General features: G+C 49.1%; 2 protein-coding genes and 2 long non-coding RNA genes across 7 annotated transcripts in view; 3 read left to right on the forward strand and 1 right to left on the reverse strand.

Moving 5' to 3' along the window:
* Window positions 1-24,820, reverse strand: part of LOC307210819 — a 49,936-nt gene that overhangs the window by 18,786 nt on the left and 6,330 nt on the right. The window lies entirely within an intron of this gene.
* On the forward strand, window positions 78-6,043 carry LOC307210768 (rho guanine nucleotide exchange factor 11-like). Of its 3 annotated transcripts, XM_079966962.1 has the most exons (6): window positions 78-150; window positions 697-792; window positions 2,532-2,611; window positions 2,765-2,938; window positions 4,303-4,467; window positions 5,463-6,037. In XM_079966962.1, exons 3-5 carry the CDS (start codon window positions 2,549-2,551, stop codon window positions 4,447-4,449), a joined length of 384 nt encoding a protein of 127 aa, XP_079823088.1. In that variant the 5' UTR covers window positions 78-150; window positions 697-792; window positions 2,532-2,548; the 3' UTR covers window positions 4,450-4,467; window positions 5,463-6,037. The 3 variants fall into 3 exon arrangements, with proteins under 3 accessions (XP_079823088.1, XP_079823089.1, XP_079823090.1); XM_079966963.1 differs by lacking the exon at window positions 78-150 and having other exon boundaries at window positions 595-792; window positions 5,460-6,043; XM_079966964.1 differs by lacking the exon at window positions 78-150 and having other exon boundaries at window positions 595-792; window positions 2,765-2,890; window positions 5,463-6,043.
* LOC307210794 lies at window positions 144-8,793 on the forward strand. The gene is made up of 2 exons (XR_013836121.1): window positions 144-552; window positions 7,837-8,793. It is a non-coding gene; the product is annotated as an uncharacterized lncRNA (long non-coding RNA).
* Window positions 11,731-24,820, forward strand: part of AAAS (aladin WD repeat nucleoporin) — a 32,191-nt gene continuing 19,101 nt past the window's right edge. The window contains exons 1-8 of one of the 2 annotated variants that reach the window (XM_079966737.1): window positions 11,750-11,861; window positions 18,625-18,709; window positions 19,345-19,471; window positions 20,591-20,718; window positions 21,530-21,642; window positions 22,009-22,100; window positions 22,425-22,471; window positions 23,466-23,564. In XM_079966737.1, coding sequence (XP_079822863.1) covers window positions 19,349-19,471; window positions 20,591-20,718; window positions 21,530-21,642; window positions 22,009-22,100; window positions 22,425-22,471; window positions 23,466-23,564 — 602 coding nt within the window. In that variant the 5' untranslated portion in view covers window positions 11,750-11,861; window positions 18,625-18,709; window positions 19,345-19,348. Of the gene's footprint in view, window positions 11,862-18,624; window positions 18,710-19,344; window positions 19,472-20,590; window positions 20,719-21,529; window positions 21,643-22,008; window positions 22,101-22,424; window positions 22,472-23,465; window positions 23,565-24,820 lie in introns of both variants that reach the window. The other variant, XM_079966736.1, reaches the window with a different exon arrangement.

Below are 24,820 nucleotides of genomic sequence, written 5' to 3' on the forward strand. Positions count from 1 at the left end.
TACCAGATTTTTTTCCCCAATGAATCCGAGGACACTTTTCAACATCAGTGGATTTTGTATGGGGACTGGTTTGTAAATCCCTGGGAAACGGGGATGCCTGCTAACCTTAGTTTACCATCAAAACTGGAGCAGAATGACTCTCTGCCTCAGGTACATTTCCAGCGTCGTGAATCAATTTCCCAACTCCCACCAGCCCCAGACAGCAAGTCCAGGGGGGCAGGGGGAGAGGGAGGAAGGGGGGTTGGAGTCCCGTAGCAACATCTGGAAGGCGCCACCATTTTGGGGAGGCTTGATGAAGAAAATATCATGGTAATTTAGCATCATAGCCCTGGGTGACTGGCCAGGGCTTTATCTTGGCCCTGATGAGAAGTAGCCAGAATTAGCCACTCGCTGTCCAATGTGGAAAGTGGAGCAAAGGACCTTGTTAGTCATCTGTAGGAGAGCAGCCCTGGGGATCCGCTCTGCACTCTTTGCAAAATGAGACGTAACTTGTGGTGCCTTTTGTTTATTTAAAAAGTTGCACAGTGGTACCTCGGGTTACATACGCTTCAGGTTACAGACTCCACCAACCCAGAAATAGTGCTTTTCCTCAGTATCAGTGTAATTCAGTGCTTTGTTTCTGTTGACGTGCATAGGATTGTGTTCAATATTTTCTCTTTTGCCATCCTCTGTATTCTCTCTGCTCACATATCAAAGATGCCAAATGGGTGTCAGGTAGCCAGGGCTTCTGCCTATGAATCTTGAAGCAACCAACAGACTAAAACCCCTGGAAAGCCGCCACTGTGGAACAAGGTAGACTATATTAGATTAGGTAGACTATTGGTCTGAGTCTGTGCAAGGCAGTGTTTATATGCACGTATTGCTAACTCAATACTGTGGAATTTGAGTCATTGTCATTCTATTGTGTTTTATTGTGGGTTGGGGGAAAAACATTTTGATTATCAATATTTTCCTACTTCAGGTGTACTTATTAAAATGTCAATGAGCAGGATATTATCAGCAGATCCTGCAGGGCCCTGGTCTCATGAGGCAGAGCGTTCCACCAGGCTGGGGCCAGTGCTGAAAAGGCCCTGCCTCTGGTTGAAGCCAATCTAAGTTCCTTAGGGCCTGGGACCACCAGGGTGTCGCTATTTATGGACCTTGAGGCTCTCCGGGGGGCATACCGGGAGAGGCGGTCCCGTAGGTACGAGGGTCCTAGGCCGTGAAGGGCTTTAAAAGTCAAAAAATGAAATTAAAAAAGAAGATAAGACATTATTCCAGTATGCTACAGCTGCCGCCAGACTATTAATTGCCCAAAAATGGAAAAGTCAAAGCACCCCAGCAATTAGAGATTGGCAAATAAAGTTATTTGAATTTGTAGAACTTGCAAAAATGACACAAAAAATTAGAAACCAAAAAAATACAAAGTTTATTAACGATTGGAACAAATTTATGACTTACATTGAAGGGAATTATAAGAACCTAAAAACTACAGCAGGACTGATATAGATCTTAAAAGGTAAAGGTAAAGGTACCCCTGCCCGTACAGGCCAGTCTTGCCAGACTCTGGGGTTGTGCGCCCATCTCACTTAAGAGGCCAGGGGCCAGCGCTGTCCGGAGACACTTCCGGGTCACGTGGCCAGCGTGACATCGCTGCTCTGGCCAGAGCCAGAGCCAGAGCCGCACACGGAAACGCCGTTTACCTTCCCGCTGGTAAGCGGTCCCTATTTATCTACTTGCACCCGGAGGTGCTTTCGAACTGCTAGGTTGGCAGGCGCTGGGACCGAGCAGCGGGAGCGCACCCCGCCGCAGGGATTCGAACCGCCTTTCGATCGGCAAGCCCTAGGCGCTGAGGCTTTAACCCACAGCGCCACCTGCGTCCCTGATATAGATCTTACGATGTGCAAATCATTATAATTATTAGCTGCAGGAGAAATAAACTACTCATATTAAGAAGCCTGATACCGGGAGGGATGGAAGTCTATAGGTGTGCAGAAGAACGATCTAAATATTTAAAGATATAAAGATATAAATGAGAAGACAAAGAACGGTAACGGAAATTGATACTATTTTTATGTTATGTTTAGATATTTATTTATTTTCCTTTTTGTGTTTTGGTGTTTTTTGCAACTGTTGTAACTGTTGATTTGTTTTTCTTTTTGGTTATTTAAGTGAAAATTAATAAAAAAAATTAATAAAAAAAAGTCAAAAGCAGCACCTTAAATCTGACCCTGTACTCTATTGGGAGCCAGTGCAGTTTGAAAAGCACTGGGTGAATATGCTCCCATGGCAGAGACCCTGTGAGGAGCCTCGCTGCAGCTTTCTGCACCCGCTGGAGTTTCTGGGACAGCTTCAATTTGAACCAATGCCTAAGCTCCTTTCCCAGGTAATGATCCCAGAGCATTAAGTAAATGACATAAATAAATGAGACACATTGTCTCTCCACCACTGAGCACCCAAGTGGCACTCAAAACAGAGCAGGCCATTTCTGTCCCCCTTCTGTCCCTGCCTTGCTCAACCTCCCCTCCCATGTATCTTCCCTCCCCTCCCAGGCTCTCTGTTGGGGAAAATGAAGGATCTCCAGGAGAAAGAGCCCCTCACTGAGGAGATCTGGGACCTCCTGCTTTCCCAGGTAAGGATCCCAGAGCAGGGCAGAGAGGCTGGTGGCAACTGGGAGGGGGCTGCCTGTGGGTCTCCAGTTGAGTTGGGCACCTTGATTTCCTGATGCTCACCAGGCTTGTTTCCTCTCCCCTGCCCCCTTCTTTCTTTCCTTCCTAACCCCCAGTTTGATGTGGGTGCAAGCAAAGAGGTCCAGCAGTCCGTCATCAAATTCAGCTTGCAGCAGGCCAGGGCCCTGCAGTTCCTGCGGACCAAGCAGCGGAAAGATGCCCACTTGCAACACTTAATCCAGGTAAGCAGCGTGAGGAGTTTGAGCTCACAGAAGGGGCCTTCTCTGCTGGTTTGGCACTCTCCTGGGGGGCTATTTTCCCATTCTGGGGGAGGGGGCAGGAGGCCTGTCCGCTTCTCCCTGCTCTTCACTCCTTGGGCAAATGCCAGAGTGCAGAAGAACCAGCCAGATGATGTCAGTTAGGGATCATTCCACGCCAGATCACCTGATTTTAATACTCGACCGTGCTCTCACAACTCAGATTTACTTCAAAAAAAAAATTAGTGTGTAGATGCCTATGAGATAGCCTTAAATTAAATTTTTATAGATTTTTTTTTGTCCAAAATTGGGCACAGGAGAAATTTTTTAATAATTCTATTTTCACATGATTTAGGCTAATGCAATTTCTGCGTCAGTTTAGAAAAAAACCTCCCGTTGTTTTTTTGTCAAGCAATTGGGCTTATTTTGGTATCAAAATAAAGCTAATTTTGGTCTCTTTCAAAATAAGGCATAAAAATGGTATTAAGTGCCACAGAAAAGGGTTTTGAGACGTGTTTTGTTAAATAATTAATAAAGCTTACTTTTTAAATATTTTATAACCACAAATACACCCTTCTTATTTTTAAAATATAACAAGTTCATGGTTAGCCCATTCTACAAAAAAGTATGAAACATGTGCTAGTTGTGGTTTGCGTGCTATGGCTTGTTGAACCTAAAGGTAAAGGTAAAGGTACCCCTGCCCGTACGGGCCAGTCTTGACAGACTCTGGGGTTGTGCGCCCATCTCACTTAAGAGGCCAGGGGCCAGCGCTGTCCGGAGACACTTCCGGGTCACGTGGCCAGCGTGACATCGCTGCTCTGGCCAGAGCCAGAGCCGCACACGGAAACGCCGTTTACCTTCCCGCTGGTAAGCGGTCCCTATTTATCTACTTGCACCCGGAGGTGCTTTCGAACTGCTAGGTTGGCAGGCGCTGGGACCGAGCAGCGGGAGCGCACCCCGCCGCAGGGATTCGAACCGCCGACCTTTCGATCGGCAAGTCCTAGGCGCTGAGGCTTTAACCCACAGCGCCACCTGCGTCCCTTGTTGAACCTACCAAGGTACAAAATGACTCAAATTCACTTTGAATGGTTGGTGACCCTTTTCTGTGGCTCTTGGGTGCTAAACTATTGTTGTACGCCACCTCAATGTCCAGGTGGTGGTGCAAGATTCCAAAGGGATCCAAGGGCTTTCCCTAGGTGTGGTATCCTTGGAAAGAGGCAGCCTCCTGTTCTGACAGCAGCCGTCCAGCTGCCCCAAAGGAGAAGCCCCAGAGCATGCAGGAGCTGAGCAGCAAGGCTCACCCCACTTGATTTGCTGCTTGTGATCCTGGAGGTGGCTGACTCTCTCTGCTGTCCAGAAACACGTTGTCTGTCTGCTTCCTTCTCTGCCTCTCCCAGGACATCAAGAGCTGCCCTGACTGCCACCACCACCCGCTAAAGGATTTCCTTGAGTCTGAGATGAAGCACCTGACCAGCTACTCTCTGCTGCTGAATAACACCATCCAGCACACTGATGGTCTCTCTGATGGTGATGTCCAGCCCTAACAAAAGGATCATATAAGCGTAAGATGTTTGCCTTATTCTCCCCCCCCCCCAGGGTGAATTACAACCATTCAAGCAGTTTAAAACAAGCTATAAACACAGAAATGAGATGTATTTTGGGAGAGACATACAGTGGTGCCCCGCAAGACGAACGCCTCGCAAGACGGAAAACCCGCTAGACGAAAGGGTTTTCCGTTTTGGAGGCGCTTCGCAAAACGAATTTCCCTATGGGCTTGCTTCGCAAGACGAAATGTCTTGCGAGTTTTTCCGACTTTTTTTTTTCCTTCCTCCCCTTTTTCTAAGCCACTAAGCCGCTTATCAGCTGATCCGCTAAGCCGCTAAAAGCCGCTAAAAGCCGCTAATAGTGCTAATCCGCTAAGCCGTCAATGGGCTTGCTTCGCAAGACGAAAAAACCGCTAGACGAAGAGAATCGCGGAACGGATTCTTTTCGTCTTGCGAGGCACCACTGTACCTTAAGTGTCAAAAAGCAGGGTAGAGGTATGTGTGTCTTATAGACAGATTGTGTTAGAACCCCCTAGAGAAAGACGATGCTGAAATAAACGTGGGGTCACGCTTTGGTTGCCTGCCTTTCCAACTGGCGAATCGAAGCCCCTTCTCTGTTCTCTTTGGGGCTTTAAGAGAATCTATCTGTCTCCCCTCCTCCTGCTTTTCCTGGCAGGTGGCTGCACCATCTGGAGAGGGTGCCAAAACCAGCAGGCAAACCACCATTCTGCCCTGCAGGCAGCCCCACCAGGTGCCATCTCCCTGAGGTTTCCTGGCCTGGGGTAGAGTTTAAGCAGGTGTGCAATGGATATTTGGGCCTGGAGAACAGGGCTGGGTGGTGGGCATCAGTTCCTCGCTCATTGGGGTTGCTTGGCCACCCAGGAAACTCCAAGGCCCTGTAGGAGGCAAGACTAGGAAACTTCCTGGGTAGCAGGCTCCCTGTTTGCAAAGAGCCTGGAAGCATCTCAAAGGCTGACCTTTTTTTATACTGAGGGTTCCTTGTCCCTCAGCAGAGGTGGAGCGGCTAAGAATAAAGACCCAGAGAATCCCAAGGAGAAGATCCCAAGGAAGCTCGAGAGGCTGGAGGTGAGGAGTCAGGCGAGAGGGTGTCCTAGCAGGCCAAAGAAACGAAGGTGGGGGCAGACCCTTGCTATTCCAGTCCCATTTCCTCCTCTGAACGCTTTCCAACATCTGCACATGGCCTCTGCTGTGGGAGGCAGGGCAATGAGTTGAATCTTGTGTCCAAACCCAGAGCCTGAGAGGATGCAGTAGCGGAAGCTTTGTGTGAGTTGGAGGGGGAGGATCAAAGTCAAAACGATGAGAGACAGCAGGCATGGAGGGGCAGGGTCTCCAGCCTTGCCAGCCCCTCTTTGTCCACGCAGGCCAAGAAAACAAAATAGGTTTCCACTTTGAGCTCCGTTGCCATACCCCTCAACCGCCCTTGCCACGCACCCCACTATTTCTCAGTTCTCGACCACCCCGTGCCCACCTGGAGTCACAGGCAAGGGAGAAGGAGCTGGTCCAAGCCTCAGAGGGCAACGTCTGCCCCTGGAGCAAGAAGCAGCTGGAGGAGGGAGCCAGAGGAGGGGTCTTTGAGAGATCGGGCATCCAGGGACTGTTGGTAGGCTTGGGCCATAGGTGGTTCTCTGCCTGCCTCAGCTCCGCCTGGTCACCCTCAGGGATCTCCTTGCACTCATTGCATGCCACGCAAAGGTACTGGTGCTCCCAGCTCGCCCCTGAGCAAAGAAGGTGCAGAGCGAGAGGGGGATAGAGAGAGAGAGATGGGCAAAGTTGGTTTCGTTTTAGTTTGAAACCCAAAGCAGCTCCCAGCGCAAACCATTAGTGTGCTGCCTGGTGTTATTCATCAGCAGACAGTAGCTGGCCAGGCGCAGCAGCTCACAATCCAGGAAATCGGTCAGGTGACGGTGGTGGCATTCAGGGCTGTTCTCGATGTCCTGGGAGAGGCAGAGAAGGAAGCAGACAGACAACGTGTTTCTGGACAGCAGAGAGTCAGCCACCTCCAGGATCACAAGCAACAAAGCAAGTGGGGTGAGCCTTGCTGCTCAGCTCCTGCTTGCTATGGGGCTTCTCCTTTGGGGCAGCTGGGCGGCTGCTGTCAGAACAGGAGGCTGCCCCTCATTCCAAGGAAACCAAAACTAGAGAAAGCCCCCGGACCCCCTGGAATCTCACACCACCTGGAGATTTGGGTGTCACCTAATCTACACCACCTAGCTGGTTCTCCTGCACTCTGGCATTTGCCCAGAGAGTGAGCAGCAGGGAGAAGAGGACAGGCTGCCTGCCCCCCCCCCAATGGGAAAAGAGGGACAGTGCCAAGCCAGCACTGAGAAGGCCCCTTCCCTGAGCTCAGCCGCCTCTTCTTACACAGCTTACCTGGATGACACACCCCTCTGCTGCTTTGATTGAAGGAACTCCAGGGCCCTGGCCTGCTGCAAGCTGCTTTTGGTAATGGCCTGCTGGAGCTCCTCGCTTGCAGCCACACCAAACTGGGGGGAAGGAAGGAAGGGGGCAGAGGAGAGAGAGGAAACATGCTGGGTGAGCATCAGGAAATCAAGGGCCCAAGGATACTGAAGACCCACAGGCAGCCCCCTCCCAGTTGCAGCCAGCCTCTCCGCCCTGCTCTGGGATCCTTACCTGGGAAAGCAGGAGGTCCCAGATCTCCTCAATGAGGGGCCCTTTCTCCTGGAGATCCTTCATTTTCCCCAACAGAGAGCCTGGGAGGGAAGAGACATGGGAGGGGAGGTTGAGCAAGGCAACTGGGAGTGGGGGAATAAAGAATAACCCCTGCAGGGAGAGGAGGGGGACGGAGATCATCCTCTTGTTTTTAGTGTCACTTTGTCAGTGGTGGAGAGATAATATGTCTCATGTGTGACATAACTAAGTAAAAACTAAATTTGGATCTACAATGTAATACAAAATGTGAATGTATAAATGCAGTACAGTGGTACCGCAGGTTAAGTACTTAATTTGTTCTGGAGGTCCGTTCTTAACCTGAAACTGTTCTAAACTGAAGCACCACTTTAGCTAATGGGGCCTCCCGCTGCCACCACGCCGCCAGAGCACGATTTCTGTTCTCATCCTGAAGCAAAGTTCTTAACCTGAAGCACTATTTCTGGGTTAGTGGAGTCTGTAACCTGAAGCGTATGTAACCTGAGGTACCACTGTATTAAAAAAATCCAAGAGAATGCAATAGAAAATAAGCAAGCCTTCAGGACCTTTTCAAAAGACCTGCAGTGACATAGTCCTCTTGGCAGAGATTTCCACAAATGCCCAAAGACATACCCTCCAACATTTCTCTGATGGAAATAGGGATGTTCCATTCCATAATGATAATGACCACAGTGGTACCTTGGGTTACATACGCTTCAGGTTACATACGCTTCAGGTTACAGACTCCGCTAACCCAGAAATAGTACCTCGGATTAAGAACTTTGTTTCAGGATGAGAACAGAAATTGTGCTCCAGCGGCGCGGCGGCAGCAGGAGGCCCCATTAGCTAAAGTGGTGCTTCAGGTTAACAACAGTTTCAGGTTAAGAACAGACCTCCGGAATGAATTAAGTACTTAACCTGAGGTACCACTCTACAGTCATACCTTGGGATGAATATGCTTCAGGATAAACATTTTCAGGTTGCGCTCCGCAGCGACCCGGAAGTAACAGAGCGCGTTACTTCCGGGTTTTGCCACGCGCGCATGCGCAGACTGTCAAAATGACGTCACGCGCATGCGCAGAAGCACCGAAACGCGACACGCACAGACGCGCAGACACAGGTTACGTTCGCTTCGGGATGCAAATGGGGCTCCGGAACGGATCCCGTTCGCATCCCTAGGTACCACTGTATAGGAAATATGAAATTCTATGTAAATATTATGTATATGCACTGGAACATCAATAAATGGTCCATGAAAAAAAATATGTGTGCCCAGGCCCCCCTGGACTTAGCACCTATGGGCACCAACCTGAACAAAATATTGTAAATAAAAGCCGTCCATGGCTGCAGCCGGCCCCAACAGATGACTCTCGTGAGCAGGAATTGACATATAGATTGGCAAATAGATTGAAAATTTTAATCTTAAAATTTGGATTGAAGATTAAAGAAATGGAACATTTTGTTTTAATGTTTACAGAGTTTTTCATTCATAAAAGTGAGTTTATAGGCCTTAATTAATAATGTTATTATTGGGTGGGAGATGGGTTGTTTGTTTATTTTTTGTTCATGTTGTCATGTATTTAGTGCTTTTATATTGCATTTTTATGTTGTCAGCACCCTGAGTTCTGTGGATTAAGGGCAATGTACACTTTTAATAAATACATTTAATGATAATAACTTCCACAAGGTGGTGTCTCTGCTTTGCCCCCTGCTGTTTGATGGATGAGGTGCCGACAAGCTATTCTGCAAAGGTTTTGCAGAGCCTAGCCTGCTACTTGCACAGTTTTTCCTAGAGAGGCCGCTGTTCCTAAGGGGATTTTAAATTTAAAGGGCAACTCGCATTTTTCCGCAGCGCTTTCTTTCGGGCTATGGGACTATATTTGTGCTTCTATATACTTGTAGGCATGCACTTAGCCACACGCGTTATATTCATGACCAAAGGATGACACAGCCCTCCAGAAAGGGTTAATGCATAAAGGTAAAAAGGTAAAGGTACCCCTGCCCGTACGGGCCAGTCTTGACAGACTCTGGGGTTGTGCACCCATCTCACTTAAGAGGCCAGGGGCCAGCGCTGTCCGGAGACACTTCCGGGTCACGTGGCCAGCGTGACATCGCTGCTCTGGCGAGCCAGAGCCGCACACGGAAACGCCGTTTACCTTCCCGCTGGTAAGCGGTCCCTATTTATCTACTTGCACCCGGAGGTGCTTTCGAACTGCTAGGTTGGCAGGCGCTGGGACCGAGCAGCGGGAGCGCACCCCGCCACAGGGATTCGAACCGCCGACCTTTCGATCGGCAAGTCCTAGGCGCTGAGGCTTTAACCCACAGCGCCACCTGCTTGTAGGCATGCACTTAGCCACACGCGTTATATTCATGACCAAAGGATGACACAGCCCTCCAGAAAGGGTTAATGCATGCCTGTCTTTAATTATTCTATGGCTTGGATTGCTGTGAACAGCTTCCATGAATGTGTGTATGAGACAAAGCAGTATAGAAATAATTGTGTCCCTCTCTTTTTCTTTCCATTTCAGACCCTGAGGGCATGCGGGTCCTCCCAACCCCCTCCCCTTCCCAGGTCCCCCCACGAGGGAAGGGGGCAGTTAACACCACAGGCCCCCCCAGCTGAGAAGGGGGCAGCTTCCACCAGAAACTCCCCCCCCCAAGAGAACGAGCGGTCCTCATGTCATCCCCAAACCCTCCTTACACCAAGAGGAGTAGCCTGCTGCCCAGTCCCCACAATCCAAGATAGGGACAGCCCCCACCCTTTCTGCAAGAGATGGGGCCACCCCATCCCACCATCCCAAGCTCCCCTTATCCCAAGCATCCCAGCAGGTCTGTGAGGTCTTAGAACAGTGAAATATACTCGGAGTCGAGAGTGGATTTCATGCTCTTTACTCAGCTCATAGTGGGAGGAGGAATGAAAGTTCCCCCCAAAGTATTTGCTTTATATACATTATTTACACAATGGGCTGCATGTGATTGGCTAATTCCGGAATTCTCCTGTAGGCCAATCAGGTTGTGGATTCACTTCCATCTGGAGCTGGATTGGGTGGCTCCTGCAGACCAATCATACTGCTGCATTGTCCTAGGACCAATCAGACTGCTGCATTCTGAATCCTATTGTTCTAGGACCAATCAGACTGCTGCATTTTGGATCCTATTGTTCTAGGACCAATCAGACTGCTGCATTTTGGATCCTATTCAACTCAGTACATACCAAACAGGATGCTGCGATTCCTAAGGCACAGCATGGGTTTCTCAAAGGCAAGTCATGCCAGACAAATCTCATTTCTTTTCCTGATGGAGTTACAAGCTTGGTGGATCAGGGGAATGCTGTGGGCATAGTGTATCTTGATTTCAGTTCTGTCTTAGTTCCTCCCTGGCACGGCCTTGAGTACTGAGGAGCATTCCTGCACATTAACTTCAGACAGGTGAAGCTTTCCCCACCATTTATATCCCTGGCGGAAAAGCTTCATCAGTTCTAAATTTCCATACTCCAAGAGCAGGGCCTCTAGAAAAGATTATCTCGTTGCCACAAAAGAACTGCAACCTCTCCGGGACATTTATCCCATTTTACGGGTGGCTTTACAACAGTGTTTCCCAAGCATATAGGCCCCTGGTCACCCCCAAGATATTCCGAGGGAGCCACAAGTGAAAATCACATAAATGGAGACCCACGGCATGGGACTATGGGATCACAGGAGGAAGGGAGAAGTGAAGAAAATGGAAGTGACTGAGAAAAGAAAACAGAAAAGAAAATGATATATAATGAAATGAAAAGAGTGTTTAAAATAACCCTTTCTTTGGGAAATTATAGGGACAGATCTACCTAAAACAAAAAGAAACTTATTCATGTATGCTACTACAGCAGCAAGAACGTTACTTGCCCCCAAATGGAAAGAAGCAGAATCCCAGCAAAGGAAGAATGGATACAAAAACTTACGGAGTATGCAGAAATGGCGAAACTTACCAGAAGAATAAGAAATCAAGATAACAATTTTTAAATAAAAGAATGGAAATGGTTTATTGAACATTTACAGATAAATTATAAACAGATAAAAACATTGGCAGGATTATTGTAATAACCTGCCGTTTTAAAAGAGTGTATCTTTAAAGATGAATAAATGAGCAAATTAAGAATTTTAATATGCAGAAGATATTAAAAATAAATTTAAGGAACTGTAGAAGGAGGGGGAAGGAAGTCAAGTTTTGAAATGTCAAAATGATTGCAAAATTAGAGAAATGCATAAAATTAGTGAAACGTATAAACTTGAAAAGTACAAAATCAAAATACAGAAAAAGAGAAAAAGAAAACAGAAAAACAGCGGGGGGGGGGGGTTGGAATCCTGGCTATGCCCATGCATGCAAGTCTTACTGCGAAAGGAGGTATGTTGCACATCACCTTGGTTGGGAGATTGGCCCTTGAATTCAATAGTATCAGCCTGCAACCCGCATACCTCTTGCTGTGTGTTGCAACGGGGCGTCGGCCCCTTTAAGAAAGCACCGCGTGCCGGACTGCGGGGGAGGGGGGGGGGAGAAGCGTGCTGCGCTACCCGCCGGAGCCAGTAGGTGGCGAGCTCAGCCATATGGAAGACACCGCTCTCCCCTCCTCGACTGCGGCTGCGCGAGGCGTTCGCTTGCCGGGCTCTTGTGGCGCCTCGCGGCTCCCGTCGCCGCTGCCCGAACGGCGCCCGGGAAAAGCCAAAGTCGGCTGTGAGGCGTTTGCGGAGAAAGCGGCGGGCCTGAGGGTGAGTGAGGGCCGCTTCCGAGGCGGGCGGGGTGGGGGCAGGCCTATGAACCCTCTATTAATCGAGGAGTGGAGCTTTTAAGCGGTGAGTAGCCAGCCCCGGGGTCAGGCAAACCCGCACCTGTTGAATTTCCCCCTCCTCCTCCTCCTCACCTGTGGAAGTGCAGGCGTCGCCGCTGCCCTCTCTCTCTCTTTTTTTATAATAATATTTATTAAATTTTGTATAACCAATAAAAAACATACATAATATGAAGGGGGCAGGGGAGAGGAAGAAGGGGGCAGGGGAGAGGAAGAAGGGGGCAGGGGAGAGGAAGAAGGGGGCAGGGGAGAGGAAGAAGGGGGCAGGGGAGAGGAAGAGGGGGGCAGGGGAGAGGAAGAAGGGGGCAGGGGAGAGGAAGAAGGGGGCAGGGGAGAGGAAGAAGGGGCAGGGGAGAGGAAGGAGGGGGCAGGGGAGAGGAAGAAGGGGGCAGGGGAGAGGAAGAAGGGGGCAGGGGAGAGGAAGAAGGGGGCAGGGGAGAGGAAGAAGGGGGCAGGGGAGAGGAAGAGGGGGGCAGGGGAGAGGAAGAAGGGGGCAGGGGAGAGGAAGAAGGGGGCAGGGGAGAGGAAGAAGGGGCAGGGGAGAGGAAGAAGGGGCAGGGGAGAGGAAGAGGGGGGCAGGGGAGAGGAAGAAGGGGGCAGGGGAGAGGAAGAAGGGGGCAGGGGAGAGGAAGAAGGGGCAGGGGAGAGGAAGAAGGGGCAGGGGAGAGGAAGAAGGGGGCAGGGGAGAGGAAGAAGGGGGCAGGGGAGAGGAAGAAGGGGGCAGGGGAGAGGAAGAAGGGGGCAGGGGAGAGGAAGAGGGGGGCAGGGGAGAGGAAGAAGGGGGCAGGGGAGAGGAAGAAGGGGGCAGGGGAGAGGAAGAAGGGGCAGGGGAGAGGAAGAAGGGGCAGGGGAGAGGAAGAAGGGGCAGGGGAGAGGAAGAAGGGGGCAGGGGAGAGGAAGAAGGGGCAGGGGAGAGGAAGAAGGGGCAGGGGAGAGGAAGAAGGGGGCAGGGGAGAGGAAGAAGGGGGCAGGGGAGAGGAAGAGGGGGCAGGGGAGAGGAAGAGGGGGCAGGGGAGAGGAAGAGGGGGCAGGGGAGAGGAAGAGGGGGCAGGGGAGAAGGGGGCAGGGGAGAGGAAGAGGGGGCAGGGGAGAAGGGGGCAGGGGAGAGGAAGAAAGGGGCAGGGGAGAGGAAGAAAGGGAAGGGGCAGGGGAGAGGAAGAAAGGGGCAGGGGAGAGGAAGGAGGGGGCAGGGGAGAGGAAGAGGGGGCAGGGGAGAGGAAGAGGGGGGCAGGGGAGAGGAAGAGGGGGCAGGGGAGAGGAAGAAGGGGGCAGGGGAGAGGAAGGAGGGGGCAGGGGAGAGGAAGAGGGGGCAGGGGAGAGGAAGAGGGGGCAGGGGAGAGGAAGAGGGGGCAGGGGAGAAGGGGGCAGGGGAGAGGAAGAAGGGGCAGGGGAGAGGAAGAGGGGGCAGGGGAGAAGGGGGCAGGGGAGAGGAAGAAAGGGGCAGGGGAGAGGAAGAGGGGGCAGGGGAGAGGAAGAGGGGGGCAGGGGAGAGGAAGAGGGGGCAGGGGAGAGGAAGAAGGGGGCAGGGGAGAGGAAGAAGGGGCAGGGGAGAGGAAGAAGGGGCAGGGGAGAGGAAGAAGGGGCAGGGGAGAGGAAGAGGGGGCAGGGGAGAGGAAGAAGGGGCAGGGGAGAGGAAGAGGGGGCAGGGGAGAGGAAGAAGGGGCAGGGGAGAGGAAGGAGGGGCAGGGGAGAGGAAGGAGGGGGCAGGGGAGAGGAAGAAGGGGGCAGGGGAGAGGAAGAAGGGGCAGGGGAGAGGAAGAAGGGGGCAGGGGAGAGGAAGAAGGGGGCAGGGGAGAGGAAGAGGGGGCAGGGGAGAGGAAGAGGGGGCAGGGGAGAGGAAGAAGGGGGCAGGGGAGAGGAAGAAGGGGGCAGGGGAGAGAAAACAAGCCTGGTGAGCATCAGGAAATCAAGGTGCCCAACTCAACTGGAGACCCACAGGCAGCCCCCTCCCAGTTGCCACCAGCCTCTCTGCCCTGCTCTGGGATCCTTACCTGGGAAAGCAGGAGGTCCCAGATCTCCTCAATGAGGGGCTCTTTCTCCTGGAGATCCTTCATTTTCCCCAACAGAGAGCCTGGGAGGGGAGGGAAGATCCATGGGAGGGGAGGTTGAGCAAGGCAGGGACAGAAGGGGGACAGAAATGGCCTGCTCTGTTTTGAGTGCCACTTGGGTGCTCAGTGGTGGAGAGACAAGGTGTCTCATTTATTTATGTCATTTAAAAAGGTAAAGGTAAAGGTGCCCCTGCCCGTACGGGCCAGTCTTGACAGACTCTGGGGTTGTGCGCCCATCTCACTTAAGAGGCCAGGGGCCAGCGCTGTCCGGAGACACTTCCGGGTCACGTGGCCAGCGTGACATCGCTGCTCTGGCCAGAGCCAGAGCCAGAGCCAGAGCCAGAGCCGCACACGGAAACGCCGTTTACCTTCCCGCTGGTAAGCGGTCCCTATTTATCTACTTGCACCCGGAGGTGCTTTCGAACTGCTAGGTTGGCAGGCGCTGGGACCGAGCAGCGGGAGCGCACCCCGCCGCAGGGATTCGAACCGCTGACCTTTCGATCGGCAAGCCCTAGGCGCTGAGGCTTTAACCCACAGCGCCACCTGCGTCCCATTTATGTCATTTACACCCCGCTTAATGCTCTGGGATCATTACCTGGGAAAGGAGCTTAGGCATTGGTTCAAATTGAAGCTGTCCCAGAAACTCCAGCGGGTGCAGAAAGCTGCAGCGAGGCTCCTCACAGGGTCTCTGCCATGGGAGCATATTCACCCAGTGCTTTTCAAACTGCACTGGCTCCCAATAGAGTACAGGGTCAGATTTAAGGTGCTGCTTTTGACTTTTTTTATTAATTTTTTTTATTAATTTTCACTTAAATAACCAAGAAAAACAAATCAACAGTTACAACAGTTGCAAAAAACACCAAAACACAAAAAGGAAAATAAATAAATATCTAAACATAACATAAAAATAGTATCAATTTCCGTTACCGTTCTTTGTCTTCTCTTTTTTTTAATAATAATATTTATTAAATTTTATATAACCAATAAAAGACATTCATAATAGCATAATATTTTCCATTATCCACATTTCATTCTCCACTTTGGACTTCCTCACATCTCTTGTTCCTGCTTTCTAAACATAAGTTTTACCAGCAAATTATTAACTTGATTTAATTCATATAATATAATTTTCCAATATTTAATATCTCAAATTTTGGGGTTTAACATACACTTATTGAAGCTTAATCATAAAATATTACTTATCCCAGATTTATCTTTTCATCTTCCAGTTGAATTTAAATTTATATTCTTTATAACTAGTTTGTTGAAGCCGTGTTTTTGCTAATCTTACATCTTTCTTAACATTCATGCAATTTACAATATTTTTGTAGATAATCCTTAAATTTCTTCCAGTCCTCCTCCACCAGTTCTTCTCCCAGGTCTTGGATTCTGCCCGTCATCTCCGCCAGTTCCATATAGTCTATCAGTTGCATCTGCCATTCTTCCAGTGTGGGTAATTCTTGAGTTTTCCAGCTTTTAGCGATGAGTATCCTTGCTGCTGTTGTAGCATACATAAAAAAGATTCGATCCTTCTTTTGCACACTCTGACCAACAATGCCCAAGAGAAAGGCCTCTGGTTTCTTAGGGAAGGTATACTTAAATACCTTTTTCAGTTCATAGTAAATCATTTCCCAGAAAACCTTCACTCTAGGGCAAGTCCACCAGAGGTGAAAGAATGTTCCTTCAGCTTGTTTACACTTCCAACATTTATTATCAGACACATGGTATATCTTTGCAAGCTTGACTGGGGTCATATACCACCTGTATATCATTTTCATAATATTTTCTTTCAAAGCATTACATGCCGTAAATCTCAAACCTGTAGTCCATAACTTTTCCCAGTCAGCAAACATGATGTTGTACCCTATGTCCTGTGCCCATTTTATCATGGCTGATTTGACCGTTTCATCCTGTGTATTCCATTTTAACAGCAAATTATACATTCTTGAAAGTATCTTAGAGCTGGGTTCTAACAGTTCCGCCGCTGCCCTCTCTTTCCCCAGGCTGCCCTGCCTCCGGAGCGCAAGGCCTCGGCATCCCAGGGTCATAATAATAATAATAATAAGACCTGGGAGAAGAAGCAGTGGAGGAGGATTGGAAGAAATTTAAGGACTATTTACAAAAACACTGTAAACTATATGAGTGTTAAGAAGGATGAGAGATTCGAAAACAACAGGGCACCATAAAGCTAGTTGAAAAGATTATGAGAATGAGTGAATTGTATGAGAATAATAAATTTTGAATAAATATTATGTTAAAATTAGGTGTTTAAGATCAAGATAAAATATTCAAAGTTAGGGACAAAATATTGAAAATGTGTATAATAAGAATGGAAACAAGGTGATAAGTTGCTGGCTAAAGTTTTATTAATGTGGAATGCAGGAGCGGGAGATGTGAGGAAGTCCAAAAATGAAGAAAAGATGGTTATTACAAGATGTTAAATTTTATGTTTGTTTCTTTTAGTCTGTTTTTTGTCTATTCTGTTTCCTTTCTTTTTTATTGTATTAATAAAACTCTTAATAATTTTTTTAAATAATAATAATAATAATAATAATAATAATAAATTTTTATTTATATCCCACCCTCCCCAGCCGAAGCCGGGCTCAGGGCGGCTAACAATAATCAAATAATCAAACAATCAAATAATCACACATTCTAAAAATATTTCATTATAATAATTAATTAAAATCAAATTAATGGCAACCGATTAAGCAAGATTCTGTGCAGGTTGCCAGAGGAGGGAGTCAGGCTGCGCCCTGACCAAAGACCTGGTGGAACAACTCTGTCTTGCAGGCCCTGCGGAAAGATGTCAGGTTCCGCAGGGCCCTAGTCTCTTGTGACAGAGCGTTCCACCAGATTGGAGCCGCAGCCGAGAAGGCCCTGGCTCTAGTTGAGGCCAGCCTAACCTCTCTGAGGCCTGGGACCTTGAGGATGTTATTATTTGCAGACCGTAGGTTTCTCTGTGGGGCATACCAGGAGAGGCGGTCCCGTAGGTACGAGGGTCCTAGGCCGTATAGGGCTTTAAAGGTTAAAACCAGCACCTTAAACCTGATCCTGTACTCCACCGGGAGCCAGTGCAGCTGGTATAGTACCAGATGAATGTGATCTCGCAGCGAAGACCCCATAAGGAGTCTCGCCGCAGCATTCTGCACCCGCTGGAGTTTCTGGGTGAGTCTCAAGGGCAGCCCCATGTAGAGCGAGTTACAATAATCCAGTCTGGAGGTGACCGTCGCATGGATCACAGTGGCTAGGTCAGGGCGAGAGAGGTAAGGGGCCAACTGCTTAGCTTGGCGGAGATGAAACCCGCGGCAAACCCGCACCTGTTGAATTTCCCCCTCCTCCTCACCTGCGGAAGTGCAGGCGTCGCCACTGCCCTCTCTTTCACCAGGCCGCCCTGCCTCCGGAGCGCAAGGCCTCGGCATCCCAGGGTCATAGAGTCGGAAGGGACCCTGAGGGTCATCTAGTCCAGCCCCCCCTCCCCGCATTGCAAGAATATATAGCTGCCCCATACAGGGGTCGCACCTGCCCCCTTGGCGTTATCAGCACCACGCTCTGGCCAACAGGAGCAGCTTGCTATTTCTTCCCGCTGCTTTTATTGCATTTTGTACATGGCATTGTGACATGCATGGGAGGCAGCCAATACAGTGGTACCTCAGGTTACATACGCTTCAGGTTACAGACTCTGTTAACCCAGAAATAGTACCTCGGGTTAAGAACTTTGCTTCAGGATGAAAACAGAAATTGCATGGCGGCGGCGGGAGGCCCCATTAACTAAAGTGGTGCTTCAGGTTAAGAACAGTTTCAGGTTAAGAACGGACCTCCAGAACAAATTAAGTTCTTAACCCAAGGTACCACTGTACAGTGGTACCTCGGGTTACATACACTTCAGGTTACATACACTTCAGGTTACAGACTCCTCTAACCCAGAAATAGTGCTTCAGGTTAAGAACTTTGCTTCAGGATGAGAACAGAAATCACGCTCCGGCGGCGCGGCAGCAGCAGGAGGCCCCATTAGCTAAAGTGGTGCTTCAGGTTAAGAACAGTTTCAGGTTAAGTACGGACCTCCGGAACGAATTAAGTACTTAACCCAAGGTACCACTGTACATAATAAGGCGACCAAGCAGCATTTTTAAAATCCTGAACTAAATCCTGCGTTAAAGTTGACCGCTTTCTGTGCCGCCATTAAGGGTATTTGCAGTATCGCCGCAACAAGCAAACTGAACCCTGAAAGTTAAGTTTTAACTCACTCTTGCTTTACATCGCCAAAAATAGGAAGCCGTATCTTTGGGCAGTGCAAAAAAATTAAAGAAGTTCTGGAATAAGGATATCGTTGTCGTCATTTGTTAAATTTGTTAGTTACTTTATCTTGCTCAGGGCAACCCAAAGCGACTTAACAACCAAACAAGGGCGACCGAGATGATCAAGGGTCTGGAAACCAAGCCTTATGAAGAATGGTTGAGGGAGCTGGGTATGTTTAGCGTGGAAAAGAGGAGACTCAGAAGAGATGTGGTGGTTGCTGGCATCCATCTGTCTGAAGTGACAGTGGAGGAGCGTGCTTTCGGGGGTTAAAGTCAAACTGTTGGAGAGTCACAGCGCCTGCTGTAGAGACCAATACAGGAGAGACATGTTTTGTTGCAGATGGAGGTGTCCAGTTTCACTGTTGCAGGTGCACCATGGCGTTTTCTCTCTCCACACTCCTCCCAGTGTTCATATGGTAAAAAAGGTAAAGGGACCCCTGGCCATTAGGTCCAGTCATGACTGACTCTGGGGTTGCGGCGCTCATCTCGCTTTATTGTCCGTGGGAGCTGGCGTAAAGCTTCCGGGTGATGTGGTCAGCATGACTAAGCCGCTTCTGGCGAACCAGAGCAGCACACGGAAATGCTGTTTACCTTCCCGCTGGAGCGGTACCTATTTATCTACTTTCACTTTGACGTGCTTTTGAACTGCTAGGTTGGCAGGAGCAGGGACAGAGCAACGGGAGCTTACCCCATTGCGGGGATTCAAACCGCCAACCTGATCGGCAAGTCCTAGGCTCTGGTTTAACCCACAGCGGCACCCACGTCCCTCGCTTTTCCTTAGGATGTCCCTATTTTCAAGGGAGAAATGTTGGAGGGTATGGAGTTATCCACCACCCGAGCCATCTGAAGGCAATCCTGTATAGGGATTTTTTTTTGTTTTTTTAATGTTGAATGTTTTAATATATGTTGGAAGCTGCCCAGAAAGCAATGGGACGTCCCTATTTCCATCGGAGAAATGTTGGAGGGTACGATGATGTAGGAAAATGGTACATTTGATGGCACTGAACAAGCAAAATCTTTTCTCACCCTGCAACGTGTGGCTTTTTGTCTGGATTCCCAGGAGGATGTGTTCCCTAGCGCTCTTCCCACCCCCTCCGCCTCCGGGAGACATCACACTTTATGAATTTAATAATGCCCTGGTTTCTGGCCGCAGCTTTGAGAAGCTTCCACTTTCTTTCCAAGGACAGGTAAGCAACAGTTTTCAGTCACAGGAAGAAACTAACGTTAGGTAGCGATGAGAGAATAGACGTTCTAGCTTGTACTTGAGTCATTTTGGCTGTCAAAAGACTTCCATAACTACTAATTGAACAAGTTGTTTGTCACATAAATGTGAAGCCAGAAAAGGAGCAGTCAGCCAGAGGAAATTATTGAAAAGAATACTGGTGGGCATATTTAGTAAACAAATATAGGCAACTCGCTATTTGCGCAGGGGTTATGTTCCAGGTCATGGCATGTGTCAGTGGAGTGCATGTAAGCCTCTTCCGCCCTCTTCTGGTGCTGAACATGGTGTGTGGATCCATGGTTATGCATATATCAAACATGCATAAGATGGGAGTTACCTGTATCATGTACAGTGGTGCCCCGCAAGACGAATGCCTCGCAAGACGAAAAACTCGCTAGACGAAAGGGTTTTCCGTTTTTCTAGGTGCTTCGCAAGACGAATTTCCCTATGGGCTTGCTTCGCAAGACGAAAACGTCTTGCGAGTTTGCTTCCTTTTTCGTAAAACCTTTAATACCCGGGGAATCCGCGCTCAGCAAGACAAAAAAATCGCTAAACGAAAAAACTCGCGGAACGGCACCACTGTACTGTATCATCACGGTCGACTGGTTGAACATCACTGATGTACTAGAGTAAAAAGTTATGTTCCACACCTGAATTCTGTGACCTATATATCTTATGCAGATTTGCACACATTTATTTTCACAATTCATTCTACTTCTGGTAGTCATAAAGAAGGGCAAAATTCTATGCAGCGCATGAAGCTTTACACCTTTAATAAGAAAAGTCCTACGTAGACCCGGTTTCTGGCTATTTTTATTTCACTATGTGTTGCCTGCACATTTTCCAGTGCTTCAGTCAGCTTGAAGGACTAGAAACATGCTCCTCTTCTTCCACAAAGTGCAATATTTTGCCTATTCTGAATTCGGTACCCATGAATTCCAGTTCCTGCATCTGTGGACTGCAGTGTAAAACAAAACTTTTGCTTTGGTTGATTCTCTTTCCTAGTTTTGTTTGTTTGTTCAAGCATCCCGCCCCCCCGCCAGGCCTTTTCACTTACTATTGATTGTCTTGGTTTGCTGTACAGCTAGAAGACTTGCCTGTTCTGACCATCCCTAAAGAAACTCTGAAAGCTCACAGTCGACAGGAACACAGCACTAAACCTGCCTTCATCCATCACCGTGAGTCACTATGGAAGAGGTGCATCAACGCCTGGTGAGTATGAGCAAAATTTGATCTGACCTGGCTGTTAAAACATAGATCTGCCCCAGTCACATAGTAAAAGGGATGAGCTGGGGAGGGGGGAAGAACCCATTCTTAACTGCAGATAGACCACAGAGGGGAAGAATGCAAATTCCTCCTTCCTTCTGCTCACTGATTGCCTCCCCACAGCCCACCATTGCAAAGCTTTCTCACTTAGGCAAGTACTATGTGATGCAGGTGGCGCTATGGGTTAAACCACAGAGCCTAGGACTTTCTGATCAGAAGGTCAGCGGTTCGAATCCCCACGACGGGGTGAGCTCCCGTTGCTCGGTCCCTGCTCCTGCCAACCTAGCAGTTCAAAAGCACGTCAAAGTGCAAGTAGATAAATAGGTACCGCTCCGGCAGGAAGGTAAATGGCGTTTCCGTGCACTGCTCTGGTTCGGCAGAAGCGGCTTAGTCATGCTGGCCACATGACCCAGAAGCTGTACGCCGGCTCCCTCGGCCAGTAAAGTAAGAAGAGTGCCACAACCCCAGAGTTGGCCACGACGGGACCTAATGGTCAGGGGTCCCTTTACCTTTACCTATGCTGCTATCAGAGCACCACTGAGGAGAAAGCACCTTTGAAGAGCAAGGTCAGACTATAGGGAGATAACTGGTCCCTGGGAGGCAAGTTTTGCACTCCTTATATGCGCCCCACTTTTGCTGTTAAATAGCATATTTGCCCATTAGTAGCTTGCACAATGAAAATAACATTTGCACAGCGCCGTCTCCCCCCCCCCCCCCGTTGATGTGCAGGAGATTTCACAAACTGCTCCTCCCCTAGGCGTGACGTTGGAATCGCTGGAGTTCTTGAAGAGCTTGCGTATGCAGAGGAGGATGGTGACTTGGACCAGGAGATGGATGAGCTGCCTTGGACAGATTCTGCAAAGGAGCTAGGTAGCTTTGAATACAGTTGTACATATTGGACTCATTGCCCACTTTAAACCAGGTACAAGGGACTTGAGGCCTCCAGATTTTATTGGACTCCCATCAACTCCCATCAACCTGGAACATTGGCCATGCTGATGGATGCTGTGATGCAACAACAGAGGGAGGGCCGCAGGCTCCCATCCCTGCTTTAAACTCACTGCAAAGATGCTTCAATGTCACACTGTCTTTTTCTTTGGGGCTGCTTTTAATCCCCCCACCCCATCCGGGGTATAGGATTAAGACCCGTTGTTTGCCAAATTCTGTCTTGAGGCTCCACACTGCTTTGACAAATGGCTCAGATTTCTTCCACCATCTCCTTCCTTGCCTTTGCAGCTCTCCGATGGATGAAAGCAGGATCCCGCTACACATTAGCACTCTGCTGTTGGGTCTCCTCTCTCCATGGTTCCTTCTTTCCCCATTTGTCGGTGAGGCTTGTGCAAAGTAGGCCTGAGCAGGACCGAAGAACATTGGCAGCTGGTAGATAATCTAATGGTCCACACTAGGAGCAGGGCTGTGGGGGAGGGGGAGGGAGGACAGCCATGGCAACTGAACATTAGTTGGATGGTTTCCCATCCCCCTTTTTTCTAGAAGGAATCTTATTCCCCACCCCATTCACATGTTGGCCACCCACCAGTTCCCTTGAAACTGTGTTCAACACGTAGCTTGCTTCAGATCCAGATCACTGGGTCACATAATGAGCGGCTTCTGTTAGAAGTACTAAATTTTTCTGTCTATCATTTCCTCCAAAGCTGCAAAGTGAAGACATGATAGCACAGTTCTCCCAGGCTGTGGATTGGTAAGTTATCTCCCCCCCCCCCCGTGTGTGCGTTTGTGCGTGCATGTATGTGTACGCTTCTTGGCATGCATGTAAGGTTTTGAGCAGTTTCCTATCTACATAGGTGCTAGGCAGGGGACAACAATTTTTCGCTGGCTTTGACTGCCCAAAAAACCAGTTGCCATTCAGGGCAAGGATTGCCCCTGACCTTATGCTATATCTCAAATTGAGTTCTAGGGGGAAATCGCCTTTCAGCTCTAAGTTTAGAGCTGTGGGGATACAGAAAACAAGCCCCCCTCCAACAGCTCAGAGGTTTGCTCTGTCCCTGTACAGAAGGGGCACTGGGAGCATCCCTCGGCTGTGAAGGCAAGCTCCCCTCCTCTAGCTTGGAGCTAAAGAGGAGAGCTGGAGATGGCTCAGCTTCCTCTGCCTCTTCCCCCCAAGCTCCAAGTTCCCTGTGGGTGTAGAGGAAAGCTCTGCTTCATCTTCAGTCTGAAGCAAGGAGGCAGTGGCACATTTGTTTACGTCTTCTGTACCTCTTGGTGAGATTGAGCCTTGGATCTAGGCACTAAAACTGTGCAGTATAGGTATGAATGGCTTATTCCCAAGCGGTCCCTGCGGGATGACCTGCACCCATACAAACATGCATTGGCCTTTCCCCCAATCTTATATTCACTAGATTGATGAACCTGGAATAACTACCACTCATTGGTTCTTCATTTATAATTACTAGCACAAACAAGGATCCTCACTTCACCTGCAGTTATGCAATGAAATATTGGTGATGGAGGAGCTCCTCCTTTAAACCAATACTCAGCCATCCTTCTTATGTATACAAGATGAATATAGGCTGCTCAGGGGGTGAGCAGTTTGCATGTAGCCTTCCTTGAGTGTGTACTCTGGGTCCCATCCACCCAAATGTGTCTAGCTTCCACATACCTTAGCTGCCATCTGACTCTTTGTGTATTGAAACTTGCCTAATGCTCCCTTACTCTTTCCTGTCTTCACCCTCCAGGTCAGGTTGCTCAATCCGAGCCTTCGCCTGGCATCCTCACACCAGCAAGTTTGCTGTGGCCCTGCTGGATGACTCCATCCGTGTTTACAACGCAAGCAGGTGAGGGGGCTGGGGTTGGGGTTTTCCTGTCCGCACCTGAGCAGTAAAGTTTCTATTTAGGATTGGCAGGGCCCCATCTATCTGCTCACAGGCAACTCTGAACAAAGCATGGAGCTTGCATGCCAGAATCTCTCTAGCAGTGTGCAGCAGCAGCAGCAGTGCAACCTAGCATAATGGTTTGCAAGTTTGTCATCTCAGGGCAAGGAAAATAACTGAGTTAAATACAAATAAGAGTAATCTTTAAAAACAACAACAACCAATAATTGAGTTGAGCCTCAAAAAAGAATACAGGCGCCCCCTCCCCTATTTACACGGGAGTTATGTTCTGGGCCCCTGTATGCATAAGTGAAAATCGCGTAAGTGGGGAGCACCCTTTAAACATCCTCTCTGCTGCTCTCTCTTCAATCCATACCAAAATACTGTATTCACAACTAGAATTGAAGCTCAGGGGCCGGCAAAAGGCTGAAGGACACACAGGAAAGCGGCTGCTGCTGTGCTAACTCTCACATCAGCTGTCATGCGGGGAGGTTGAGCAGCATAAACAAAGCGCTCCCTGCACCTCTGGTCTCTTCCTTCATCCTCATGTATGCCCTCTTTGGCTCCGGGGAGGGTCTCCTCGTGAGCCATGAGGACACTCCAGCTCTATCCTGCCATTTCCAGGTTTGAATTGAATTATGTAATTATTTCCCAGCCTATAATAGGTTAGCAGACCTCAGTGCTGACATGGGACTAAGCTGGCCAAGGGTGTTGGGGACAAATACAAGTTAAAATTCCCAGAGGAGTGTAATCTGCCATACGGGTGCTCTGACCTCAGTCTTGCACAATATATATACAGTGGTACCTCTGGTTACGTACTTAATTCATTCTGTAGGTCCATTCTTAACCTGAAACTGTTCTTAACCTGAAGCACCACTTTAGCTAATGGGGCCTCCCGCTGCTGCTGTGCCGCCACCGCGCGATTTCTGTTCTCATCCTGAAGCAAAGTTCTTAACCTGAAGCACTATTTCTGGGTTGGTGGAGTCTGTAACCTGAAGCGTATGTAACCCGAGGTACCACTGTATTTTTTAATTAATCCAGTGACCTCATGGCCCGTGGATGCGTTCTGAACTTTACAATGCAAGAGTGTCCTGTCAGTTAAGCATAACTTAACAATGTTAAGTGCACCTGAATGTGCACTCCTTAGAAAATAAGAAGTGTCTTGCTGACTGGTTCAAAGCCAGATTGAACTAGTCCAGCATTCTTTCCTAGGATCCTAA

Source organism: Podarcis cretensis (genome assembly GCF_951804945.1).
Source record: "Podarcis cretensis genome assembly, chromosome: 2".
In the NCBI taxonomy this organism is placed as follows: Eukaryota; Metazoa; Chordata; class Lepidosauria; order Squamata; family Lacertidae; genus Podarcis; species Podarcis cretensis.

What these genes read in the sequence shown, in the direction of transcription:
- LOC307210768 (XM_079966962.1), top strand. Translation starts at nt 2,549, where the DNA reads ATGAAGGATCTCCAGGAGAAAGAGCCCCTCACTGAGGAGATCTGGGAC. An exon ending in GGGACCTCCTGCTTTCCCAG is followed by an intron (nt 2,612 to 2,764) that starts GTAAGGATCCCA and finishes CCTAACCCCCAG; the next exon opens with TTTGATGTGGGTGCAAGCAA. An exon ending in AGAAGGGGCCTTCTCTGCTG is followed by an intron (nt 2,939 to 4,302) that starts GTTTGGCACTCT and finishes TGCCTCTCCCAG; the next exon opens with GACATCAAGAGCTGCCCTGA.